The sequence below is a fragment of the Vulpes vulpes genome, chromosome 3 (genome assembly GCF_048418805.1).
Source record: "Vulpes vulpes isolate BD-2025 chromosome 3, VulVul3, whole genome shotgun sequence".
In the NCBI taxonomy this organism is placed as follows: Eukaryota; Metazoa; Chordata; class Mammalia; order Carnivora; family Canidae; genus Vulpes; species Vulpes vulpes.
The window spans coordinates 110,955,051-110,982,615 of NC_132782.1; the positions used below are offsets into that span (position 1 = coordinate 110,955,051).

Consider the following 27,565-nt stretch of genomic DNA (forward strand, 5'->3'; position numbering starts at 1 on the left):
CCCATCATCTCCTCGGCCTAGAAGCAAATTCCTTGCTTCCAAGTACAGAATGAAGTGTAAGACTCAGCACATAGGAATCCTAAGCATAAGAAAGTCATCTGTGTCCACAGCCTGAGAAATCAGGCCCAAGCTTTCCTGCCCCAGACACTTCAGGGCTCACCTGGACCAAGCATCTTCTACATTCTGGATCTTTGAAAGAGATTGGAAAAATCATTGTGATGATGACAAGTGATGTCCCATGAGTATATCATATGACTCACCAAAGTGAAAGTTGCTAGTGTAGGACCCTTACTGGGACAGAGGTCCCTGTCATCAGGACCTAAGAGGAAAGCTGTTATGGGTTGAGTTGTGCCCCTCAAAAATTCATACACTGTAATCCTAGCCCCTAGTACCTCAGAATGTAACTGTAACCCTGAGATGGGTTTTTGCGGAGGTGATTAATATTAATTGAAGTCATTGAGGTGGGCCCTAATCCTATTTGACTTGTGTCCTCATTAGAGTGGAAATTAGGATGCTGACAGAAGAAAGACCATATGAGGACACAAGGTAAAGACATTCATCTACAAGCCAAGGAGAGGGCCCTCAAAAGAGAGGCTCAGAGGTCTCAGAGGTCTCAGAAGTCTTGATCTCAAGACATCCAGCCTCTAAAATTTTAAGAAAAAGCATTTCTGTTGTTTAAGCCGTCCAATCTGTGAATAATTTGTTACAACAGCTTGAGCAAAGCAACACAAAGGCTGACTGAGAAATTGTAGTCCAAGTGAGTGTACAGTATCTTCCTTTCCCAGGACATAGCAAACAGCCATGACCAAGAAGACAGATACACAAATGGGTGGTTCATATCCTTGAGAGTTGAGAATGTATTTCCATGGAAGCTGTTCTATGAGATATAACAGTGAAAATATTCAAGCAAACATGTATGGATGTCAACTGTAAGGTAGTTACTGTGTTGGGTAAGGATGCTGAATTTAAGACCCTGATCCTGCCTTAGATGGTGCCAGTTTCATGGGGCAGCCAGGAAAGAAAAATCAACTCAACATGAAAAGTCCTGCCACAGATGTTGTGTGCACCAGTGTGAATGTAAAGAAGAATAAATGAACTCCCCCACTTCCAGTATGGAGAATTTTTAAATATTTTTAGAATAGACTTGTGGTACCATGGATTCAACGATGTGATCGTGTATGTGGCTACAACCATTCACGAAGGGTAATTTAACAAGATCTATTGAAATTTTAAATGCTCAGGCCTTTGACCAAGCTGTTCTACCTTCAGGGATATATTCTACATAAATTTACTTGAAAAACATGACAAGATATATGTACAATGATGTTAACTGAAATATTGCTTCTAAGAGCAAATCAGTGGAAACAAGCTGTCAAGATCAAACAAATCATGGTACATCCATATGATGACATATCATGCAGCCATCGTGAAAAAAGGAATAAAAGTATGTTTGTGTTGCTATGGACAGAGCTCCAAGATAAAAGAGAACAGTCAAGTCACCAAAGAATGTGTTATGTGTGACTACTTTGGTATCACTGTTTAAGGCTGCATATACAGTCACAGCCTAGCATAGCCATAGATTTTTCCAGAAGGAATGTACAAAGCCATTGGGAAGTAGGACACACTGGGCTGAGGGATGGGGGAATGAGGCATTTTGTACCTTCCTGTCCCATTTGAATTGGCTAATTAGGTGCATTTTTAAAAAAGATTTTATTAATTTATTCATGAGAGACAGAGAGAGGCAGAGACACAGGCAGGGGGAGTAGCAGGCTCCATGCAGGGAGCCAAATGTGGGACTCAATCCTGGGTCTCCAGGATCATGTCCTGGGCTGAAGGCGGTACTAAACCATTGAGTCATTTATTGGCTGCCCTAATTAGGTGCATTTTTAATGTTAGCAGGGGTTATCTAGGTTATAGGATCATGGAATTTTGTTTTTTTCATACTTGCCTGTACTTTGGAGAAAGAAAACTGTAGAAATTGTTCTATATCTACACAAGAGGTATAGATGGGTGAAGTGCTTATGGATGTATAACAGGTATGTGTGTGCTTTTATCTCATCTTCCTTGAGACCTTTGAGAGAGATTAGGAGAAAATCCCCCATCAGCTTCAACCTGTGGTCAAACACTTCAACACACATCATTAGTGATTCCACAGAGCTCAGCAGGGATTTCTTTTGTGTATCTCCCACTGAAAGAAAACCCAGATCACAAGCCACTCTGTGAATGTGAGATAGCACCCATCTCTGAGGAGATCCCTGCCACCCGAGCATCTGAGTGGCTCCAGGGCCCGGCAGGTCTGAGGTAACCATCTCTGACTGGAGAAAGGCCTATGGACAAGGGTCAAGAGCCTGCCTTCCTGGTGGCTGAGGTGGAGGATGGAGAGAGGGGAAAAAGGAAGAGAGGACCTAGGATGTTGAGGACCACTCTGCCTCTATACTGGGCAAAATGCCTGGTGCAAAAGAGGAAGGAGCTTTGGGTTCAAGGAATGTTTTAGGAAACCTAAGTTATCTCTGTCCACCATAAATATAGGTAACAGGTACTCTAGGTAACACCATAAATATAGGGTAACAGGTACCCTAAGTTATCTCTGTCCACCATAAATATAGGTAACAGGAAAAGTATGTCACCTGAAGCTCAGACTCTGGTCACATCTCTGGGAGGGGGTACTTTGGAATCAGAGACCTGGGTTCGAATTGCCTCTCTAGGCTCTCCTAGCTGTGTGGCCTTGGGCAAGTCACCTAAGTCCACTGTGCTGACAGTCCTTGTTTTAGGAGAGGAGATTCTAAGCGACAAATACACCAAGAAGTGAATCACATGATGGCACCAAGATTTCACAAGTATCATAAAGAAAACCAAACATATGCTGTACTAGAGAGTAATGGGTCAGGGAGGTCTCTCTGAAAAGGTGGCACTTAAAGTGTGACTCTGTTCTTATGTGGTAGAATGTTTCATCCATTGTATGAGCCAGGGTCCCAGGAAGGAACAGATGTCACACTCCATTTAGGGTAATTTGAGAGGAATTTAATAAGGGGACTATTTATAAATGTGTGGTAGGCAGTAGGAGAACCACAAAAGATAATACAGTGCCCTGGGGCTATTAACAGTGGGACTCGAGTTTCTGCCACCATCTCTGAACCCGAATAGAGAGAGGGTTGCACGAGATGTTGGTTTATGAATGCAATAGCACCCAGGAGGAAGCAGGGTCTATATAAATGCCTTGCCTTTCCTCCTTTTTCCTAGAACCTTCTGTGATTCCCTATCACCCAAATCCAACCGGAAGCCAGTGGACAAGGGAGCCTCCCAAGGCACAGTGCAGGATAGAGAACAGAGCGTCAACATGGAGAGAAGCAGATGAGCTCCATCCATCCTTCCTTCTGCACATCTGAATCTGGGGCTGGCATCTCAGAGTTGACCAGCGCCTCTAATGCTGTGGTCATAAGACCAATGAGAATTACTTCACCAATGTTTTATACATTTGTTAAACTTTACATGCTCGGCGATCTGCTACAGACATTACTTCTTCATGCGAGGGTTTTTCACTGTCTAGAGCTTCAGATGTCCCAGGTAATCAATAATGCTGCCGCTCTGACTCCAAATTAAGTAACTGCACACTTATTACCCATTACTAGAAGGCACACCAGGAACTCGGCCACCAGGAACACAGAACCCCATAAATGCTAAACCTTCCATGCTTTCTCCCTGCTTGGACTGGACTGTGTGAATACCCACTTTTAGAAATCAAGCTCCCTTTGCTAGTCTACCCTAAATTGGGATGAAAAAATGCCAAGGCTCTGAAATTTGCTCCGCAAGCTGAGCCCCCAGAGAGAGGGTAACATTTGGCTGTGGAATCGGAATGTTTGGCTGCCTCTTCTGTCACCTGCTCCTCCAAGGGAAGTGGGAAATGCAGAGTTTCAGTTCTTTGAGTTATGCATTCCTTGTTCTCTCCCTGCTGAGTTAAAGCAAAAAAAAAAAAAAAAAGCCCACTTAAAAGTGGGTAAGCTGAGCTGACCACCATCATGTGCATTGAAAAGCAAGGAGAAGCACATTTGGGGTTCGGTGAGGGGAGCCCTCCATTACATCCTGTCTTCCTGAGCTGACAAAAAAAAAAAAAAGTCATGCTAAATGGCTGGGGGAAAGACAAGAGTATCTGAGCCAGAAATGCCCTTCAGTGACATGACATCGTTGTACAGGTTTGGTCTCTAGGGAACCCTTTCTGCAATCAGAAACTGTGAGGCATCCAAAAGAGAAGGAGCCATACGGAATCCATTCTGACACACAAGCCCATCAGAAGAGGTAAGAGTTTGGATAACATGTGCCATGGCTCCCTAAAACAGAGCTTGCAATTGGGGTGAGCAAAGAGACGGTGACTGTGCATCAAAAACAATCTAGAGAAAATCAGAACTAACCCCATTAGCTGTCCCATCCCTACTCAGCATCTTGTAGATTAAGAGAAACAGCCAGTGCAATTACTTCAATCACTTATGCAAAGTAAGACCGTTTCCCAAATTGGAAATGACAGTCTGGGCCACCTGGTAGGGAAGACAGCCTCCCCGGGAGGGGAGGTTGAGCATTTCCATCCTTAATTCTTTGAGTTTTCGCTTGGTCATGAGAAGATCATAATCAAAATCACTATCTGCTTTACCAGTACCCACCATCATCATCAACATCAAATCCACCAATGTAAAAGTATACAGAACTTTTTTAGTGAAACTTGTCTTTACAGCCTGCAGATGAAAAGTAGGTATCAGGTACCCACATGATGTACACAATGAATGTAAGGCACACACCTGGAAGTCAGTGGTCCCCAACCTTGGCTATATATTGATATCACCTGGGAAGTTTTCAGAACTACTAATATCTGAGTCCCACCTCGGTGTAGATGAGCTGCCAACACATCAACCTGACCCCTGCCATACCCACCTTGAGATCATACCTGGCACTTCATCACCATCCCTCAAAACAGTTAACACCAAAACACTAACAGGAAATGGACATTTTGCTGAACAGTTTGCAGGTTGATGGGATAGAGGAAAATATTCTGTATCATGGTACAGAACTTCCTGACAATTTCCTTCAAAAATCTCTGATCCTTCTCCAAAGGTTTCCTCCAGATGACAGTTGCTTTGTGTCTTCTCTCTTCTATTGCTCTTCCCACCCAATAGCTTCAAAAGCTCTATTATCCTAATTCTCTTTTGAATCTAAGCTCATACAACCCTCTTGGGAAAAATAGTAGCTCAATAGCAGGATTTTTTTGTGTGTGTGCTGTCATCTCTCCATTTTTTTTTTTGTATTTTTTTTTATTGAGTTCGATTTGCCAACATATAAAGTATAACACCCAGTGCACCATTCTTTTTACTCAAATTCTCCCCAGGGGTCTTGCTCCCAACTCCAAATAGCCAATCAAAGTGTATTTTTAAAAAATCAACATACATAAAAATGTCAGTTACTAAAGTTCAATATGTACTCTAGGTAACTAGGTGGAGAGGCAAAAATTCTTATAAGACTGGCCGGGGGGATTAAACAAAGAAGGGTTAACTAGGAGGGCTGCATGGAAGAGGGGAGACTCCAGCCATCTCGAGAAAGAGATTCATGTAAAGGAAACAAGAACAACCTGGAGATTAAGGGCTAGGCCTGCAGAAATCCCAACATCTGAGAAAAGAGCTGGAAGAGCAGGGCAAGAGGTAGCAAATCCTCAGTGGAGCCAATAGCTCCAAGTATGGAGCTATTCAAGTATGAATCTTGCCCTCAGCAAGTGTGCCAGATTAACACTTCACTTATCTTACTTTGCTTAAATAATCCAGTGAGATAGGTACTGTTATCCCAGTGAGACAGTAGCAGAACTGGGATTTGAATCAAGGCAGTCATCTTCAGGGTCCATTTGCTTAACCACTGCATTAAAGAGTAATGAGCTAGAGCACTAATAAAAACAAGGCCAATTAAGCAGACAGAATGACTAGGTTCTGGAGTAATCCAGAATCTTGCTACCACAGAAAGGCATTCCGACTGGCAACAGCATCATTCATTGCCCTGGAGCTTATAAGGAATAAGCTTATAAGGAATGCAGGATCTCAGACCTCACTCCAGATTCCTGAGTCAGATTCTGCATTTTAACAAGCACCCCCAGGGGTTCTCTTGGCACACTGAAATGTGGGTGGTGCTGGTCTAGGAGTCTGCGGTCAATAACATAAATCTAATTCAAGAAGGGAGCACTGTGGGTGGAAACAGAGCAGGTAAGAGCCCTGATGAGCTGCTGGGTGTAAATACATTTCCAAAGCCACCTACAGCTGGCAGCAGTCACTTCTGACAGTGAACAAAACAGCTGTAGTTAAGAGCTAGAGTCAGTTCCAAGTACTAATGGCTCTGCCACCTACTCAAATGTGTGACCTCAGGCAAGTTACAAAACCCCAAAGATTCACTTTCAGCATCTAAAAGTGAAGGCAAAGGATAGTTCCTTGTTGGGCTGTCAAGATTAGGTGAGAAATTCTGTATTTGGTGCTTATCACTGTGCCTGTTATATATTAACCCCCACACACACAAGCATTACATCATAGTAATGGGTATGTCAAAATTATAGTAATGGGAATGTCAAAATTATAACTTATGGATAGTAAGAGGCTCTGAAGGTCTCCATTATGGTGCCAGAGGCTGTGAAGATGGAAAAAGGTGCAGGGAAATTCGAAGTGCAGGTGAGCCCAATTTCCTCCCCTTGCATGGATGAAGTTCAAAGATGCCATTTAATTCTTGACTTTCACTATTAGAGAAACAAGGGTTACAGCACCCTTTTCAATGAAGTGAAGGGCAACCACATGTAGAATTAATAACAGGATGCCTACCTTCCAAAACAGCAGGTAGGATAAAAGCAAATCAAACAGAATCTGCAGAGCCAAGAAGAGAGAAAATAAATGAAGCAGGAAAAAAAGTTCTTTTTAAGGAATTTTTAAAATGACAGTTGATCAAACATATGTATTATGACAAATATACTGAATCCTACTTTTAAAAGGCTAACAACACTCTCAGGCTGGGTGAACAAACAAGATCCATCCATAGTCTACTTCTGAGAGATACCTGCAACAAAAAGAAATTTAAAAAAAAAGTAACAATGAAAGGATGTATCCAGGCCCATGGGGAAGCACAGAAAGAGAGAAAGCTACACTTATTTCAGAAAAACACAAGACAGAAAGCATTAACCAAAGCACAACATGGTCATTTATATTCATAAAAGTGTTGATCCATAACCAATTCTAGTCAATAAATAGCCTTTGTGAGTCAAATGACAGGAGCTCAAAGTACATAAAGCACAAACTTTGACCAGTTCCAAGAAAAACAGAACTACAGTAGTTCTAGGAGACCCTAACCAACCCATCCAAATAAAGTACACAAGGCTCCTGAAATACAAAATTAGTAAGGTCTGTTAGAGAACATACTATTACAAATGCCCAAGGGATATCTCAGGAAAATTCATCCAGACCTACCCATTTATCCATCCATCCATCCCATCATTCATCCATTCTATTGTTCTATCCATCCACTTACCCCTCAACCTACACACCATCCATCACCTACCCACTGGACCCATCCATCTATGCGATGTGCACTGAGAATCTACTCCATACCAGGAACTGGAGATCCAAGGGAATAGAAAGATGAGATGTTTATTAGGAATTTTATAGGCTTCCTCCATGCACAGGGGCAAAAAGGATAAGTAGGCAAAGTAATTAAAAACAGAAGCATGGTGATCAACAATGGGATATGATTGAGTATAACAGGAGTTAACAAGGTATCAGCTAAGGTCTCAGATTTTCATTCAACAGGACGTGTGAAGAACAATGAGCAAGATGTGGTTCTTGAGGAACTTATATTCTAGTAAGAGGAAGTCAAGAAAATAAACATGAGAACTAAGAAGTTATTTCAGATGGTGTTAAGTGCCATAAAGAAGGTAAGGATAGAATAATGGAAAAGAGCATGTTTGGGACAGAAAAGACACTGATACTTTGGCCAGTCATCAGAGGCTCCTAGAAGAAGGTGGCATTGGATCTGAGAGCCTCTAGGAGCAGGGGGCTGACAGAGGCCAGGTCAGAAAGGTGCCTGGGACCCAGCTCCTGTCAGTCTGTTTGGGTGTTATTCTTGGAACAACGAGAAGCTTCTAGATCTACCTGAGTAGTCTGAAAGGTAAACCCCTGTGGGTCTTCTGGGGCCCTGAGGACACCATGGCTTCCTTAGGTAGCCAAACACCCCTCTAAGCCAGAGCTACCTATACAGGCAGCCTTGCAGCTTCCACAGAGGCTCAGATGGTAAATCCTGCTCTAATTACACTGGTAATTATGAAGTGACACTCGCTGAGCAGAAAAGAGCATTCCTTCTGTTAGGAAATGATCCCTGGGAAGCCAGTCCCAGCCTCTCTAACAGGGAGGGTGCTGTGAATTTACAAACAGCTGATGGAAGGGGGTGAGACCCAGTCCAGAAAGGGAGCACAGGCACCATCATGAAAAGTAAGGAGCCTATGTCTTGGGAAGGGACTCACCTGAGCATTCACACAGACACTCCTTGTTGTGGAGACAGCAGTAGAAAGAAAATACTCTTCAGTCAGGCCTAGATTTTAATCCCTGTCCTGGCCTCAGTGAGCTGGGTGACCTGGAAAGGTTATTTGCTTCTCTGAGCGTTAGGCTCTCTATGCACAATGGGTTTCTTGTGGGGGTACACCTGCACACAGTAGGGGTCTGAGAAAGGCCAGACACTTCTTCTCCAGGTTCTCCATACCTCTTGGTTGGGAGCTCAGGAGGGAAGAGGAAGGAAACAGCCAACCATGCAATTACTATGTTCCATGGTGATGCTGGAAGGGAGTTAAACAGCCTATGATAATAAGATTCCTGCCCCAAGTTCCCTGTGATGGCCAATAGCAGAGACATGAGAACAGAGCATCCATCAGAGCTCACAGAGGAGACAGACGAAGGCAGGTGATCAAAGGAATAAATCCACTGCAATCAGAAAAACAGCCTGCCTGCTTTCATCCATCTGGGAGGTGACGCAAGGACTCACACTCTAGCCAAAAACACTTTTCTACTCAAACCACCATGGGCGTGGCAGATTTCTAGAACAGATCCCCTCAGGACTCATCAATCTTCTCCTTGGTCTGGCCACGTCTCTCAGTGCCTCAGCCCCCACTCTGAGCTAAGCTTTAGCAATACGCCACTGCCAAGGAGATTTATCCATTTTAAAAGGTCAGAGAATTACTGCCATTGAAGCCTGTGCACAGAGCAGGTATAAATATGCCCCAGCTCCCCCTCATGCTTTATCACCCTCAGGAGAGGGGGACCTAGGGAAGGAAGTGAGGCTCCAGGAAGTTACTTTCCAGGCAAAACATTTAACTGCTTGGTGCCTAGGGAACCACAGATCCCTGTGGGTGAGACCTACGTACCTAGGCCACCTTTATCACCCTCTCAGTCTCTAGCTTCCTGGGCTGCCAGAGAAGCTAGGGAGCTGGACCTTCCCTGTCCAGTTTTGTGGAACATCTCTCTGAGGGGAAGAAGGATGAACAACTCCACGCAACAGATTTAGACCTCACCCTAATCACTGAAGTATAGGGAAGGCAAGGATGCAGAGTCCATCCAAAAAAAAAGAAAAACCAGCCACCACCACCTTGACCCATAAACACCAGATACTCTGTTTTGCTTCATGCTGGTTAATAAACCACCCAGAAGAGAGGAATGAAATGCCACTGCCCCGGTAGGAATTCCCATTTTCTCATGACCAGCTAAGAACTTTGGACCACCCCAAGATGCTCTGGAGGCTATGTGAGTGTGGGAAAGCCAAAACTGTAATGCAGTTAAAAAAAAAAAAAGTCAATGCAGTAGTGTGGAAAATGTTGATACCTGGGGGAGTCTGGAGAAACCAGCAAACACGTGAGGAAGGATCCAGGTTGCAGAGATGCACAGACTGAGGCTCAAATCCCAGCTCTGCCAGTTACAAGCTGTGTGACTGTGGGCAAGGTACTTCATCTCTCTGGGCTTCTGCCCCCATGGTAGAAAGAGGGATGATGAGACTTAGCCCGCCTAGGTACCATGGAGATTTAGGCTAATGTGAGTTTATCAGATAGTTCACATCTAATGTCCAACGAATTGGTATTATTTTGTCAAGTTGACTTTGTCCTGATTTTTATATACATACACATGTATATAGAGACAGAAATTGAATAACTCTATCAACAAACCTATCAACAAATCAACCCAATCAACTGACTCAGCAACTGCATCAACTTTCCAAAGTTTAGAGGTCAAGATGCCCAGTGGAAAAAGGGTCAGAGAACAGGAAATCCACTGGTTAGTGAGGAATAAATAGCACATTTGGTCCCTCGAGGTGAGAGGAGCCTGCCTGTTCTCTTCAGTCTATTCCACCCTTCTTCTGCCCAGTACTGTGCACAGAGTAGAATGTGCTAACCAGGAACGATACCCCCAAGTACAGGACGACATGGTGGTTGAAAACACGGGCCCTGGAGCCAGTCTGCCAGGCTTCAAATTCCAGCCAACACTGGAGTGACCTTGCTGAGATTCAATTTTCTCCTGTTAAAAGAGGGAGACAGTTTGGCGGTTCTTCAAAAAGTTCAACACAGAATTACTCTATGACCCTGCAATTCTATTCCTACATATCTACCCAAAATAATTAAAAGCAAGTGTTTATATACTTGTACATGCATGTTCCCAGCAACACTAACCACAATGGCCAAAACACCCCAACAACAGATGAGTGGATAAACAAACATGGCATATCCATACAGCAGAACATTACTCAGCCACATTCTGAATAAAGGAATAAAGTACCGACACGTGCTACAATGTGGATGAATCTTGTAAACATTATGCTTAGTGAGAGAAACCGATCACTAAAGGCCACATACCATAGGATTCCATTCATGTAAAATGTCCAGAATAAGCAAATCCAGAGAGAGAGAAAGCAAATCAGTGGTCGTCAGGGGCTGGGGGCGGGGGGGACAGGGAGTGGCTGCTAATGGGGTTACCTGTGGGTGCCGAAAATGCTGAGAAAGAAGTTGACAACACCTTGAATGTACTAAATGCCACTAAATTGTTCATGATAAAACAGTTACTTTTACATTATATGTATTTTGCCTCAGTACATTACTTTTAATTATTCAAATTCTTCTACCCAAAACTGGCAGCCAACAGCAGGAGCCTGGGGGGGGGGGTCTCCAATGGGCAGTGATACCAGCAGGAGAAGGAAACGGGGATCACAGAGCATGCTGTAATCACTACTCATAGGAGAGAGACCATCGGTGCAGCCTCCTTCACCACCTACACCAACTCTAGGCCACCCATGGGCCAGCCATACATCTCTCCAATCCCATCACACAGGAAATTTACATGGGTAATAAAAAGCTGCTATCTTGATACTCATCTTAGGAAGAAAAAAATTCTTACATTTGTATTAATTTTCCTTCCCGGGTTTTAATTGAAGAGAGGATACAGTGTCATGAGGGAAATAAAACCTTACTTCATCTATCCAAGGGCCATGTGGCTTCATTAGAAGTTACATTAGCTCCTCATTAAGCAACAATAATAATGTGGAGTCAGAATCAATGAAAAAAATGCATTGCCCCAAGGTATAGATCCGTTTGGTTCAATTATATTCTTACATGGCCAAGCTCCGGTGGCTCCGACGCTAATAAAAATGTGTGATGCCAGAAGATGTGGCTTCCTTCCTCTGCCTTCAAAGCTGAATGATGACAGAGGCAAGGCCATGGCTTCCACCCTCACAACCACTGTCATCACTTCTAATAAGAAGCTGTCTAACCACTTGCCCACCCACACCCTCGCAAAACTGATTTCTAGAGCTCATACATCAATGGTGCCAAGAACGTTCCATGTCACTAGCTTCTCTGATCCATCTGTAGAGACTGCTCTGGGTGAGGGGTGAATGGCTCTGTGGTTGATGATAGATGTCTGCCTCAGGCATAGGACTGGAGAGCTGTGCCCCATGGCACATATGTGCCACTTATGCCCAGGGGCCCCTCCAGCTGGGAAAGGAACTTAAGAAAACTATCACCCTGGCGATGCCCACCCCACTCCTTAGCCGCACCCCTACATGGCTGGGCTGGGTTTGCACAGTCATAGAGTACAGGAGACTTGACCTCCTTCATTTTCACACAGACTTAACAAAACTCCTACTTCAGAACAAAATAGGTACTTACCTGACTCTCGACCAGGTCATACGGCAGGGACAGTAAATCCTGCATTAAAAAAATACAAAGACAAGGAACACTGAGTTTCACATTGCAACGATTGCTCTTCCTATGTTTTTCTCTTAGACCAAATAACTACAGTCTTTGGGAAGAGACATTTATCAATCCAAAAATGTTCGTTGAGTGCCTAATGCATGCCAGGGACTGTTGCAGGCTCTGCATTTATAATAAACAACATGGCAAGTTCCTGCCATGGAGTGGGAGAGAGAAGATGGAGAATATAGCAAATGAGGAAGGTAATAAATAACTAATAGGTGAAAATAATTATCAGACAGTGGTAAGTCCAAAGATGATAAAATGGGCTATAGGGTAGGGAATGAGGAGTGCTACTGTAGACTGGGAGTTGAGGTGGCAGGTATGGAGAGCTGAATGGCAAGAAGAAGCCAGATATATCCGGGGCAGGTATTTTCAATGCAAGGCCAGCAAGTACAAAGGCCCTGGGGCAGGCACAAATGAATGAGAGCCAGCCAACAGGAAGGCTGAAGCGGCTGGGAGTAGTTGCACATCAACGACGCAGGCAGGGACCAGATCACATCTGGCCCTGAAGGCTAACACACAAATTTGAGTGTTTTTCTAAGCAAGTTAGGAAGCCACAGAAGTATCTTTTCACAGTACAAAAAAATGCCACTCCCTACTCGGCTCAGTAGCCCCAAGTAGCCCCAGTGGAGAGGACTGATCTATGCACATGCTCCTCTCTTCCTCGTAAATGCTGTGCCAGCTCCCAGCACAGGAAGGGCCCTGGCAGAGTTGGAAGGGAAAAGGTAAGTTGTAGAGACACTCTGAAATGCAAATTTCAGGGTCAGCCTGTCCTTGTGCCCAGGATTATCACCCTCCAGGTTGAGATGATTTGCCACCCAAGGGGTAGAGAAGGTACTACAAGCTCCCCTTTTCCCTGCCTCAAGCTCAAATCAAGCCTTTCATCATATACCCATGGACTCTACCAGCATCTTGGAATCCAAAACAGATAAGCAAGAAAATCCCTTTCCCAGACTCTACCCAACCGAGGATAACCCCCTGCGCACAGGCTGGTCTCAAGCAGGGTCAGGGCCTAATGAGCTGCATGGAGGAGTTGAACCAAATAGTACCCAAAAGGGCGAAGGAATTAGATACGGCTCTGCTTCCCGAGGTCTCAGGCCCAGCTGACCTCCCCACCTAGATATAGAAACATCCAACCCTTACTTCCCACCAACACCCCTTGCTGAGTTTCAGGTTCCTCATCCTACCTCACAGGGTGGTCATGGGGATTAAATGAGACACCACCTGGCCAGTTAAGACAGCACTTAGTAAAGGCCTAAGTGTTAAGAGCTGTTATCAACACGTTTGTTATCATTATTGGTCAAGCCCATGACCAAGAGATTGACAATGAACATAGACTAGAACCAGTCATCATAGTCCATTTATATATAGAAAAATGCTCAGGGGGATGACTGAGCTAGAGCCACAATTCAGAAATAGGTAATCTGTAGAGTGGATGCTGGATGAATGCCTGAAGGATGAGCTGCTTCTCCTCCTACCCCTACCTAAAGGGTGATCCACTTGGGCATGCCTGTGGCTTTTCTCTCCTGTTTGCAAGGAGTAAATAGGAGGGCTTGTCCTGTCTGCCTGTGCCTCTCACATCAGTTTCAGGAACGTCATGCTGCCCCACTCACATGGGTCTTTGGCCTCAAGTTTACCAGGGAGGTATACACGGAGAGTGTAAGCTAGAGCCTGGGATCTACATACACAGAGCAGACGAGTGTAGACCTTTTCCCCGGGGTCCACAGCCTTTCCTCTACCAATCCTCCTTCTCCCCTTACCTTCAAACCAGCTCCTTCCTGGTCCCAGAAACGTATTCAAAGCTCACCCTTCTTTTCCTTGACCCCTGTTTTACAAACAAAGCTCTGTTCTCTTTGCTTCCTCCCATGCACCCTCCAGGACTGTGCTCAACATGGGAGATGCTGTAAGGAGCACAAAGAGACACGGTCCCCAACGGCACCATGGTCTGACAGAGAAGTAGCGGGTCACAAAATACAAGTGAGGCTACGGCCCTCAAGAAGAGTGTGTGAGGCTCCGTCCTGCCCTCTCATTTGCTCCTCGGTGCCTGGAAGCCCCGTCCACCTCCTCAGCCTTATTGGACAACCATAGCTCCTTCTACCTTCTCAGCTTGGCAGGAGCCCTCTACAGTTACTCTCCACAACCTTCTCAAAGAGCCGTCTTTTCCTCTTTCTGACTTTTCCCCAGAGTGCTTCCTCATTGGGCTCTGTCTCCTGTGCCTGTTCCAGGAACACCCGTATCCTCTGCATGCCTCTTCCTCAGCTTCCCTTGGGACCACTTATTATCTATCCCCTTAGAACCTCAGCTCTCCTGGGCTCCAGACCCCACAAACTGACTGTCCTCTCCTCTCTCCAAGTACCACTGACATTTCAACTCCACAGGACCCAGCCAAGCTCTCCTCTTGCCACCAGCTGCACCTCCTTCATCTTAGGGCTCTCCCAGCCCACAGAGCCTGCAGCCTGGGTGCCTGCCCTCGCTTATCCCCACATTGAATCCCAGCTGATCCACTGCAGCTGTGTCGCTTGCACTGCACTCTTGTCCCCGGTCTGGTTACTGCATAATAATTGCATAATAATAGACTCTTCAAAGGCTTCTGGACACGTCTCTGTGCTGCTGAAAACAATTTGGCTGAAAACAAGGAGACCGGCAGGACAATTTGGTCAAAATGAATATTCTGTGGCCATTGTTTTCGGGGTGTTGGTTATCTTGGTGTGCCATGAAGTGGTTTTAAAGACTTTTTATGCATCCTTAACCACTTGGATCCATTTATGCCCCGTATTAAACAATTTCATTTTATTTTGTTTAAGAAATCAAAGACCCGTATTGCCAAGTTCAAGTGTAACTAATGGCAGACACAGGGCAATGAAAAGAAAGAGTCTCCTATAAAAAATTCGTTTATAGCATTCATCTGGATGAGCTTCATGTAACAGTCCCTTGAAAAGCAATGTATGTGCTTTATGTCAATGTGCCGCCCTGTGAAAATCCATTTTGCAGGATGTGTGATCCTGGAAAAGTAGGGTGTCAATTGAATTTATATAAATCAAAATCAATATTATTTTCCCCACCACTTTTCTGAATGATAAATGAAGAAGTCCCTATCACTCTCCAAAGTCATCTCTGAAAAGACATAGATGCAATTTTGACATGTATTCTTCCTACACGTGTACAAATATATCCGCCCATATATGCATATATACGTACATACTTTTACTTTGAAAATGGATCAGAACTATAGATATTGACCTACACACTTGCTTTTGCTTTTTATAATCTTACCAAGAGAGTGTATCTTTTTCAGATAGTTCATGTAGAGTTAGGTTTCTCAATTTCAGCACTGTTGAAAATTTGGATGGGATAATTCTTTGTGTAGGGGGTGCCAAAGGTTCCCCGAGGGATCTATGAGCTATGGAAAGAACCCCTGATGTGGAACCATCTCTTCTTTTCAACAGCTGCATATAATTCCATACTATGGGGGGGTACCATAATTTAACTATCCTCATATTCACTGACATTCAAAATCTATTTTAAATTCATCAGAGAACCTGATGGTTAAAAAAAATTTTTTCAGTGTATAAAGAGTCATTTTACTCTATCCTTCTCATAAAATTTGAATTACTGTGTATCTGGTTTGTTTAAAACAGACAGGTCCTCTGTGTGCATTAGGCAGCTCTATAGGTTTCTTTTTATGTTTGTTCATATGACGTGGGCATTGACAGAACTCCACCTATGCCAGAGAAAGAGGTGATTTTTAGTGCCGTGACAGCAAAGGGAGGTGGCGCTCTCATGCACCATTGGTGGGGGCAGCAGTTGGTACCACCTGTCTGGCGGGCAATCAGGCAAAACAGATCAAAAGCCGTCACCCTGTCTAACAATCTATTTCTTGTTCAGTAAAATTAAGTGGATAGCTCCGGTCTGTCCCTTCCCTTCTCTTTAGGCTGGATGAACTCACTGAAACTAGATGGCTCTCAAAGATAAATGCCTGGTCCTTCTCAGAAAGACAATTAATGAGCTCAGAGACTGCTTAAACCAAGATGAAATGTGAGATTAACAGACGCAGGGCCATCTATCTACCCTGCCAACAGGCTATCTCTTCCTCTCCGGGCTGTTTCATTAGATGCCGCCAAGGAAACCCACCAACACCGTGGCTATCGGGGCTATTTTTGAGATAATTGCAAGGCTTGGGCTTGGATCCACTTAAATCAGAAATATGGGACAGAGAAGGATTAAGGCGAGCCCTACCCTTTTCTCCTCTGCCAAAAATGTCCCAACGGGCTTTAAAGGAAAGAAAAAACCGCATGAAACTTTCATCAGAGTCTGGTTGGTTTGCTGCAGGAGCTGTGGGCCTGAAGTTCCAATTCTGAACAGTGCCCAGTACAATAATTAGGCACCTCTCCTCCCTGCAGTCCTGCTGGTCTCCTCACCCACCCCTTCCGCTCTCTGTGTCTGGGAACCTGAATTGCCTTAGGGGAAGGGAAGAGAGGAAAAGAAGGAAAGAGAGAGAAGAGGGGCAGACAACAGTTCAAAACAGGATCCTGTGCCATAACTGTAGTCAGGAAGTACCAAACCAGTGTACTCTATGGAAGCTCAGATGTTACCACCTATGAGCCACTCTTAAAAACCGAATCCAATCTCCATTCGCATGATCTTGCAAGCAGGTAGATCACGACAGGGTTAAGTCTCCTCTAGGTCGGCTTTCCCTCTTCCCCTCCAGTCTGCAATCTCCTGGAAAGCACACAAGAATGTAAAACTGCAAGAGCCCCTCAGAAACGACCCGGCTTGCCTGCTGCTTTTACATCCCTCTCCCCAGTGAAGAAAAGATCAGAAACAGTATTTCTGCAGACCCTCCTTTCCTCGTCATCGACTTCATGAGCAGAATTTCAACCTTGACGTTTAATGTGTCCCCTCACTCCCACCCTGACAACAAACACAATAACCCTGGGAGATCAAGCAATGATCATAATAGCTGCTAAGTGAAGTCCAAGCAGGTGACGCACTTTGCTCCTGCAATGGGATTAGAACTTGGATTAATCTTTGTGCTTTTCCGCTGTGCCCTTCCTTATATAAGACTTTTCATCAGTCAGAGGCCTCCTCCTCGCCTTAGGGAGGATTACGATTTACTTTAGTGAGAGTGAAAGGAAAAAGACAGTGTTCAGTCTTTTTGATTTCCAAAGGAATCTGCCAAACCGATGCCTATACAACAGTCTAGTCATTGGAGGGAGATCATGACACCCAGGATGAGAAGTCCAGGTGTTTGTGTCCCATCACCATGTGAAAGGAACCTTCTACTAATGCAGCTGCCCAAAGACTGGATGGTCCAGGACTTCCATTCACACCCTGACCCCTGTAGAGCTCTAAAAACTTCTCCATGAGCTCCTCTTATTCAATGGTGAAAAAGGAGATGCACAAGCCCTTTAGATGGAACAGCGGTGAACTCCACCCCATTATCCTTGCATTGAAACATTAAATCCCCACAAAAAGACCCCAGAAAAGGTGATGGTGGTGGGTGATGATGATGATGATGATGATGGCTTCACATATCACAAAAACAAAGAAGTAATGTTCTCAGGGGCTCTGTACTCGAGCTGGGATTCAAACCTGCTTTGTCTGAGATTCTAATTCCAAGACCTCTCATGGCCACTGATTCTATCATATAAATGGAAGACCATACTTGGCATTGTGCAGAAGGACATACTCACTTGCCCTCAGGTGGCTTCCAAGTAACTTCGGAAGACAAAATTCTAATAGTTATGCAGAAATTGTATATTATAACAGAGAGGCAAGGAATACAGCACTCCAGATGAGGAAAGGAAGCATTTCAGCTGCGTCTCCCAGAAAACAGATGCTGAGGTAGAGTCAGGTACATGGAAGATTTACTAGGGAGTGACACTTGAGTAGGGGATTAAATAGTATTCTCCCAAAATGTTATGTTCAATTTCTCCTAATCCCCCAAAACTTGTGCATATAACCTTATTTGGGGAAAAGGTCTCTGCAGATATAATCAAGGTAAGATAAGGTCATACTGGATTTGGGTGGGCCCTAAAAGCAAAGACAGTGTCCTTATAAGAGAAAGGTAAAGGAAGATTTGAGACATGAGACACAGGGGGGAAAGCCATATGAAGACAGAGGCAGAGGCTAAAGGGACATGGCCACAAGCCAAGGAATGCCAGGGGCCACCAGAAACTGGGAGAGGCAAGGAAGGATTCTCTTCTACAGCCTTGGAAGGGAGAGCACAGCCCTGCCAACATCCTGAACTTCTGTCTCCAGCACTGAGAGGGGATAAATTTCTGTTGTTTTAAGGCACCCAGTTTGTGATCATTTTTCACAGCAGCAGCAGCAGCAGCAGCACACTGATAGAGCTGTGAAAAGAGAAGGGAGCCAGCAAGATTGGGCAGGGGAGCCGCCAGACATGCCTGCAGATCTAACAGTGTCTGGCAGCTCACAGGGGACTCAAGAGCCCAGGCTGCCCATTACAGGAGTCCCGTGTCACACAGAAATGGCCAGGCCCTCGTACAGAGTCTTGCAGTCATTGGCTGGGACCAACCTGAGAAGAGCAGGGCAGCCCAAGCACTGAGGCAAAACTGAGGTCTCAACAGCCAGAGACTGTCATCTGCCCACACCATTCACGGTAGGGCCACAATTCCTTTCTCAAAAGGGCCATTCTGTGTCTACCATAGCATGGACATGGAGATAACAGGATCAAAGTTCCACCCCACTTTAAAATTCCCCAGGGTGCAGCAGGGGTCGGAAGAATCACTACCTGTCTCAACACGTGGCTCCCTCATTCCATCATTCATTCACTCCACCATGGTTTCCTTTGGGCCTGCTGTGTCCCTGCCCTGTCCTGGATGAACTGGTAATCTTGGATGATTCTGGAGCAGCTCCTGACCCCTGGCACCTGCATTCTAGTTAGCGGGACAGAGCAAGCTGAAAGGTGCTAAAGATGAGGCTGGAGGGTCAAGCAGGCAGAGTATCAAAGGGGCCTTGGAATCCGCAGTAATCAGGAGACTGGAGTTTCCCAAATACAAGGGGAAATCATTGGATAGGATAGCAGGAAGCGATGGAGTCAGTCTTCTTCTTAGATGGAGTATGGTTAAGACAGAGCAAGAATATAAATAGCTTATCATGTTAGGAGGTTCCTGTGGTTACTGCAAAAGGTCATGTAAGTGTGAATGGTAGCAGTGGAGATGGAGAAAGAGATCAAGTCAAGGAATATTGTGGAGATACAATCAAGGGGACATGCTGGTGTGTCACAAGAGGTATTTGTGTTGTGGGTCAAGGGGTCAGGAAAATATCATTATCCTTGATTTCCTGACTTGCATTTCCAGTGGAGTTATGCTCATTATTGATCTGAGGAAGATCAGGGGTTGGGATGGAGAGGGTACTGGTAGAGATTATGAAAGAAAGTAATAGACATGTGGACATGTGATATTTGAGATGTTCATGAAACATTCATTTAGAGTGGCCAAGAAAATAGTGAAACATGTCTATGTGGGATTCAGATGAGAAGTTGGAACCCAAGTACAAATTTGGGGATCTGAGAGACCTTACCAGTTGGTCTGACAAAGTGCTAAGGTTTCTTTTTCTACATCAGAATCTACTGCATGGAGATGTGATAAAGCCTTGAAAACCATCTGAACAGGTAAGCTGTATTTGCCATGCAGGTGCAACAGAGAGTAGCTGATCAGAGACGCAGATAAGGCCCTTCACACAGAAGACAAGGGTCATACCTGAAGACCTACAGTCGTATCTGGCCTAGACTCAATGCATGCATGTGGCCTCTGAGCCCTGAGGCACAACAGTAATAGAACATTACTGCCTACCATGCAGAGAACCAGTCATCAGTAAAAGATGTTGACCAGGAATCTAAGCAAATCATCAAGAGGTGAAGACATAGCGCCATGCCCCTCCTAGCTCTTCAGAGACACAAAATATGGGATACGCTACAGGGGCTAAGAGTAGTTCAGAGTATGGAAACATCTTGGTGGAAGGGAAGAGCCTGGGATATTAAAAACCAGGAGGGAGATGCCTGGATGGCTCAGTGGTTGAGCATCTGCCTTCAGCTCAGGGCATGATCCCAGTGTCCTGGGATCGAGTCCCGCATCAGACTTCCTGAAGAGCCTGCCTCTCTGCCTCTGCGTATCTCTCATGAATAAATAAATAAAATCTTAAAAAAAAAAAAAAAGCCAGGAGGTCCTGGTCTCCATCCCCAGACCATGAGATCTATTAGCATAGTGCTTGTATCTGTATTGTTTCCTCTATTTCCAGACCTGGTCACTCCTGGTACCCACTGGGAGCTCAATAAAAGCCAGTAACATGAGTGGATGAGTGGCTGGATAGGTCTAAATTCTACCATGTTCTTTTGTTTTTAGGAATAAGGAGAGCCACATTTAAAATTCCTGAAAACCCAAGTGTCTGTTTTGATTCATGCCAACTTGAAAGCACCTCCTTCAAGAAACAGCAGAGGATCATAGTTAAAACTGTGAGTCACACTGCCTGTGATAGCCCCACCAAAGCCATGAGGCCTTGCATGTGTCTCCTAACCTCTTTGAAACTCAGTTTTCACCTGTGTGAGGTATAATGTTAATTGTACCTGTTTCACTTGTCTCTAATGAGAACTAAATGAGTTAACAGATAATTCATGTGCATTGCTTAGGACAATGTATGACAAATAAAAGTACATGATAAATCATACATTCCCACTCCTCCTCTTTCTTCTTCCTACCATCAGACATCACTTCTCACTGTGTTGTGCTGCTCTGCTCTCCTGGCCACACCACCCATCTGCAGGCCCCCATGGCCACTCACCTGTTCCCTTATTCCTGTGGGCTCTCATAAATCATCAGGGACGTGAAAGACAACTACACACAGTTAGCACATGCTGGGCTGCTTGTGCTAAAGCCTTCATAATACAACTCCAAGGAAGAGTGTCTAGTACTTAATTTTTAAAATGTAATATATATTTAATGCAACATTAATATTTAACTCACTTAATGCAATATTTAATTTGATATCTAATGCAAATAAAAATAGTAAACAGATTTATTAATGATTTACACAAGTGCTTGCCTATTCTGTTTTTAAAGCATTTTTCTGCCTAGAAGACAATCTTCTATCCCCCAGAAAGCATATATAGGAGGGTTTTAGAGCTGGTTCTTTTAAGTGGGTCAGAGTTGTCATCTTGTGAGTGGGCTTGACCAAGCAGCAGCAGCCAACACCGCTATGGATTTTACTTGGTCATGTAATTAATGAGGACATATTATGTGCTGGGCACTGGGTTAAGATTTGATGGGAAGAGAGAAGGAGCCCTATTCTCACAGAGCTCACAATCCAGTGAAAAGATGAAATTCTGTGACAACTAAATTAAGTGCTAAAAAGGGAATCCTATAGTAGTCACACTGAGCACTAGCAGGGAAACTAATCCAGAATTAGTTTGGGGGGGTAAGGGAGTGATCAGGGAAAACTTCTTAAAGGGAGCAATACCTGAACTGAGATAACTTGGGGATGGAGAGAAAAAGTGTTCCAGGTGAGGGAAAGAGACACAAGGTTGCTAGGACTGAATGTGTGCCTCTCAAATTCATATAGGGAAGCCCTCTCTAATCCCAGAGTGATGATTTGAGGAGGTGGGACCTTTGGGAGATGGTTAGGTGATGAAAGTAGAGCTCTTGTGAATGGGGTTAGTGCTCTTAAAATAAGAGATGAGAGAGATGATTTATCTCTTCACCATGTGAGGGCACAGCAAGAAGGTCAACATGTTGAAGAGAGCTTTCACCAGGCAGCAGGTCAGCTGTGCCTTGATCTTGGGCCTTCAGAACTGTGAGAAGTAAATGTCTGTTGTTTAAGCTGCCCAGCCTATGATGCTCTGTGAGAGAAGTCCAAGCTGACTAAAATGAAATCCTGGAGACAGGGTTGTGCCAGAGATCAGAGAAGTTCACAACTGCTGGAGAACAGAAAGGAAGCAGGGGTGAGGGGGGGCTTTGCGGGACCCAAGAAGGGATCTAGATATTATTCCAAAGATAATGAGATTTAGCCACTGTAATAACATGACCAGGGCTGCACTTTAGAAGGAATACTCCAGCTGGAAGAGTTCCACAGATAGTGTCCAGTAAACTAATCAAGAGAGGTGCCAATGGGAACAAGGAAAGAAAATGGGCAGATCCAAGAAAAATTTAGGTCACTGAAGGACAAGTCTTGATGACCATGGGTGACAGGTGATAAAGAGGAACAAAGCAAAGACAATATATAGGTTTTTAACAATTGGGTGGGTGCAGTAAATAAACAATGTTAGTCACCAATGTCATTGTTATCACAACTCTCATCATTACTGATGATGTCTTGGTGCCATCTTTCAGAAACTACATATAATAAATCTGCTTCTACTTCTACAGAACCTTTCAATTCTGTTTCAAATAATAAATATGTAACCCATGAAAAGTGCAAAGTGTGACAATAATGTGGGTCTCACTTGGTTTTATCCTACATGAGCCAAACAAAGCAATGTTGAAATAACCTAAATGCCCAACAACAGGGATTAAGTATAGCACAGACATACAACTGAATATTATGCAACCTTCATAAATCATGCTCCAATGTTATATTTAATGACATGGAGAAACGGGCTGTAATGTAAACTTTTTAAAATTTCAGTGTACATAGAATAATCTCATTTTAATATATAAGGAATAAAATGTGCCACAATATTAACATTAACTTTAATTTTTTATTTAAATTCAATTTTTATTATGTTTTTTTATATTTTCTAATTTTTTCATAATGTATATTACTATGGTATTCATAACATAAAAGGAAACAAAAACTCAATTTCAATTTATTCAATATAATATCTAATAAAAACACTGGGAGCCTTGGATCAATGCTATGAATTGTCCTTCCTAACTTGAGGGAAATAGTCAAAGGCTAATTATGTTCCAAGACCAACAGCCTTTCTTTCAAGAATTTATTTCTCAAGACCATGGCTCTCTTGCCAAGCAACCTTCACCCAATCTCTCTCTTCTTGACCATTATCATGGCCACATTGCCATCTTTCCATCATCCCATTAGGAGAATAAATGAAGACAATTCAAGTTAAGACCAAAGGACTAAGTAGTTGAAAGTTGGATATGCGGAGAATAAAGGAAATAATAGGTCTTCCTCTGTGGGAGCAGAAGATCAAGTTGAATAAAACATTACAGAAATCTAAGGGAGAGAAAAGAAATATTGAAAACTTATCTAGTCATCTTGGAGAACGATGAAAGAGTCCTAAATTTTTTCCAAGGCCTGCTTTTGTAGAGGTTTTAAAAACCTGATCCTAAGTTATCTGACACTCCTCCTATCAAGAAGTATTCTTTCCACTTGAATGTGGGTGGGTTTGTGATTTCCTTCAACTAACACTGTATGGCATAAGTGATGCTATGTGACTTCTGAAGCCAGATCATAGAAGGCCATACGGCCTCTGCCTGAGTGTCTTGAGTAGTTTGCTCTCTTATGCACTTCCTCTTGACACAGTTCCTTTCAAAATCCAGGTATCATGTGGTGAGAAGACAATCCACACAGGTAAGTCCCATGGAGGCACTTGGTCCTCAAATCCTAGGCAAGCCCAGCCTTTGGGTCATCCAACCTAGGCACCAAACATATAAGTGAAGATGTCTCCAGTTAGTAATGCCAGCCTCAGGCTGAATCAGTCATCCTATCTAAGTGTCCCTATCTGAGGCCCCACACAATATAGGGGAGAGACAAGCTATGCTCTGTCCAAATTCCCAACCCACAGAATCTACAAACACAGTAAAATCATTGTTTTCTTGTGTTGTTAAGTTTGGGGTAATTTGTCATATAGCACAGATAAGTGAAACAAAAGCTGGTTCCTAAAAGTGGGATGCTATTGAATCAAAACTAAAACATGTGCCATTCATCTGGGAACTGTGTGAAAGGCCTCAAAGAACCAGTTGGTGAGGGTAAGAAGGAAAACAATATTAGAAGCTGAGGAAAAAGAGGTTCCTGGATGTGTAGAAGAAACTTGACAACACTGCAGTAATGTAGAAAGTAGAGAACATACTGGACAAACTCTGTGTGGCATCTAAGATTTCCAGAGTATTGAAAGTGCCACCTGGCTTCTTCTAGTCACCTAAAATAAAACTGGGCAAGAAAAAGAGCTCAACTAAAGAATCAATGATAACACACTGGGGTAAATTTCAGAAGTAAATATAAAGGGCCCAGGACAATCTTTCCAGCCAACTAAGGCCACTCAAAGTAAGAAAGGGCACAGATCAATTCCATGTTATCAGAACACTATGTTGGTTTCAGAGTAAAGATGAAGCCAGTAGTGTGGCTGAAAGTGTATTTGTTAAAATCTAAGATTCCTAGACCACTTTAGTCAAATGAAATCCCTTTGAGGCTCCTAAGGAGTCAACTTGAAGACAACAGGTTTTCCAAGGATATTAGGAATACTATCCCACAGAAGACTAACAGCCCAAGTATAGAAGGGCTTATCTCCTAGAGATTTATGGGTGTGGCTTGGGTCTAATGAAATAATGAATTGACACATAAGAAATTCATAAAGTTCTTAAAGTAATTATACCAGCTTGGAGTAAAAGGAACCAAGACAGTAATGATTAAAAGAGTCCTCTGGATCCCCAAACTTCTATGGACAGAAAGCAAGTAGAGAAATCTACTCTGCTACAGATATAGGCTATTTCTTTGCAGGAGGGATGTGGGGGGTGGGGGCAGGTGATGACTCAAAGGTCAGTACCAAGATCTCAGAGTTGGAGCCAAAAGCCACAAAATTCATTATCTGGGATCTGTTTTGGACCCTAATCAAGAAATGGGCAACATATGCCAAACTGGATTTCAGAATTACTATGGGCCACTGGCTGCTATGGTTCCCCACACTGCTATGGTCTTGGAAGAGTCAAATGTATTTTGCAGGTAGGGGAAAAAAGGCAAATAATTTATAGCTAGATTGCACACTGCACTGGTTTTAGAACCACTGCCCAAATCCTTTGACACTCTTTCTAATGGGGTATGGAAGCCATCTCTCCTGGATTTCCAGCCTACTGGCCCACCATGCAGACTTTAGACTTGCCAGCTTCCATAGAGAGTGAGCAAATTCCTTAAAATAAATATACATACACATCCTATTGCTTGTGGGTAGTCCAAGTCCAAAAGCCCTGTGCTCCAGAATTCCCTCTTGCACAGTCATTTGTCCTGTTCAGATCTTCAACTGAATTGCTCTCCATAATGTGGAGTTGAAAACATCCAGACTACTTTACTCAAAGTCCACGGATTTAAAATGGCATTTCTATACACTAACAATGAGACTGAAGAAAGATAAATTAAGGAGTCAATCCCATTTACAATTACACCCAAAAGCATAAGATACCTAGGAATAAACCTAACCAAAGAGGTAAAGGATCTATACCCTAAAAACTATAGAACACTTCTGAAAGAAATTGAGGAAGACACAAAGAGATGGAAAAATATTCCATGTTCATGGATTGGCAGAATTAATATTGTGAAAATGTCAATGTTAACCCAGGGCAATTTACACGTTTAATGCAATCCCTATCAAAATACCATGGACTTTCTTCAGAGAGTTAGAACAAATTATTTTAAGATATGTGTGGAATCAGAAAAGACCCCAAATAGCCAGGAGAATTTTAAAAAAGAAAACCCATATCTGGGGGCATCACAATGCCAGATTTCAGGTTGTACTACAAAGCTGTGGTCATCAAGACAGTGTGGTACTGGCACAAAAACAGACACATAGATCAATGGAACAGAAGAGAGAACCCAGAAGTGGACCCTGAAGTTTATGGTCAACTAATATTCGATAAAGGAGGAAAGACTATCCATTGGAAGAAAGACAGTCTCTTCAATAAATGGTGCTGGGAAAATTGGACATCCACATGCAGAAGAATGAAACTAGACCACTCTCTTGCACCATACACAAAGGTAAACTCAAAATGGATGAAAGATCTAAATGTGAGACAAGAGTCCATCAAAATCCTAGAGGAGAACACAGGCGACACCCTTTTTTAACTCAGCCACAGTAACTTCTTGCAAGATACATCCACGAAGGCAAAAGAAACAAAAGCAAAAATGAACTATTGGGACTTCATCAAGATAAGAAGCTTTTGCACAGCAAAGGATACAGTCAACAAAACTAAAAGACAACCTACAGAATGGGAGAAGATATTTGCAAATGACATATCAGATAAAGGGCTAGTTTCCAAGATCTATAAAGAACTTATTAAACTCAACACCAAAGAAACAAACAATCCAATCATGAAATGGGCAAAAGACATGAACAGAAATCTCACAGAGGAAGACATAGACATGGCCAACATGCACATGAGAAAATGCTCTGCATCACTTGCCATCAGGGAAATACAAATCAAAACCACAATGAGATACCACCTCACACCAGTGAGAATGGGGAAAATTAACAAGCAGGAAACCACAAATGTTGGAGAGGATGTGGAGAAAAGGGAACCCTCTTACACTGTTGGTGGGAATGTGAACTGGTGCAGCCACTCTGGAAAACTGTGTGGAGGTTCCTCAAAGAGTTAAAAATAGACCTGCCCTATGACCCAGCAATTGCACTGTTTGGGATTTACCCCAAAGATTCAGATGCAATGAAACACCGGGACACCTGCACCCCGATGTTTCTATCAGCAATGGCCACAATAGCCAAACTGTGGAAGGAGCCTCGGTGTCCATCGAAAGATGAATGGATAAAGAAGATGTGGTTTATGTATACAATGGAATATTACTCAGCAATTAGAAATGACAAATACCCACCATATGCTTCAACGTGGATGGAACTGGAGGGTATTATGCTGAGTGAAATAAGTCAATCGGAGAAGGACAAACAGTGTATGTTCTCATTCATTTGGGGAATATAAATAATAGTGAAAGGGAATATAAGGGAAGGGAGAAGAAATGTTGGGAAATATCAGGAAGGGAGACAGAACATAAAGACTCCTAACTCGGGGAAACGAACTAGGGGTGGTGGAAGGGGGGAGGAGGGCGGGTGTTGGAGGGGAATGGGTGACGGGCACTGAGGGATACTTGACGGGATGAGCACTGGGTGTTATTCTGTATGTTGGTAAATTGAACACTAATAAAAAAAATAAATTTATTATTAAAAAAAATAAATAAAAGTGAATCTCATCCAAAAAAAAAAAAAAAAACCTCTCACTGGAATACTCAGAATAATGTTTGACCACATATCCAGGCATCATGCCCCAGCCAGGTTGATACATGAAATTAATGAGAACAATGCAAACT

The 27,565-nt window shown here is 43.4% G+C and overlaps 1 protein-coding gene across 9 annotated transcripts in view; it reads right to left on the reverse strand.

The window, feature by feature from the left end:
- Positions 1–27,565, reverse strand: part of RBFOX1 (RNA binding fox-1 homolog 1) — a 2,027,925-nt gene that overhangs the window by 1,832,350 nt on the left and 168,010 nt on the right. For all 9 annotated transcript variants that reach the window (XR_012000653.1, XR_012000654.1, XR_012000652.1 and 6 more), the window contains exon 2: positions 12,200–12,238. Coding sequence is in view for 6 of the 9 variants with exons in the window: in XM_072753902.1 (XP_072610003.1) it covers positions 12,200–12,238 (39 nt within the window). In the remaining 3 variants the exon portion in view is untranslated. The remainder of the gene's footprint in view (positions 1–12,199; positions 12,239–27,565) is intronic.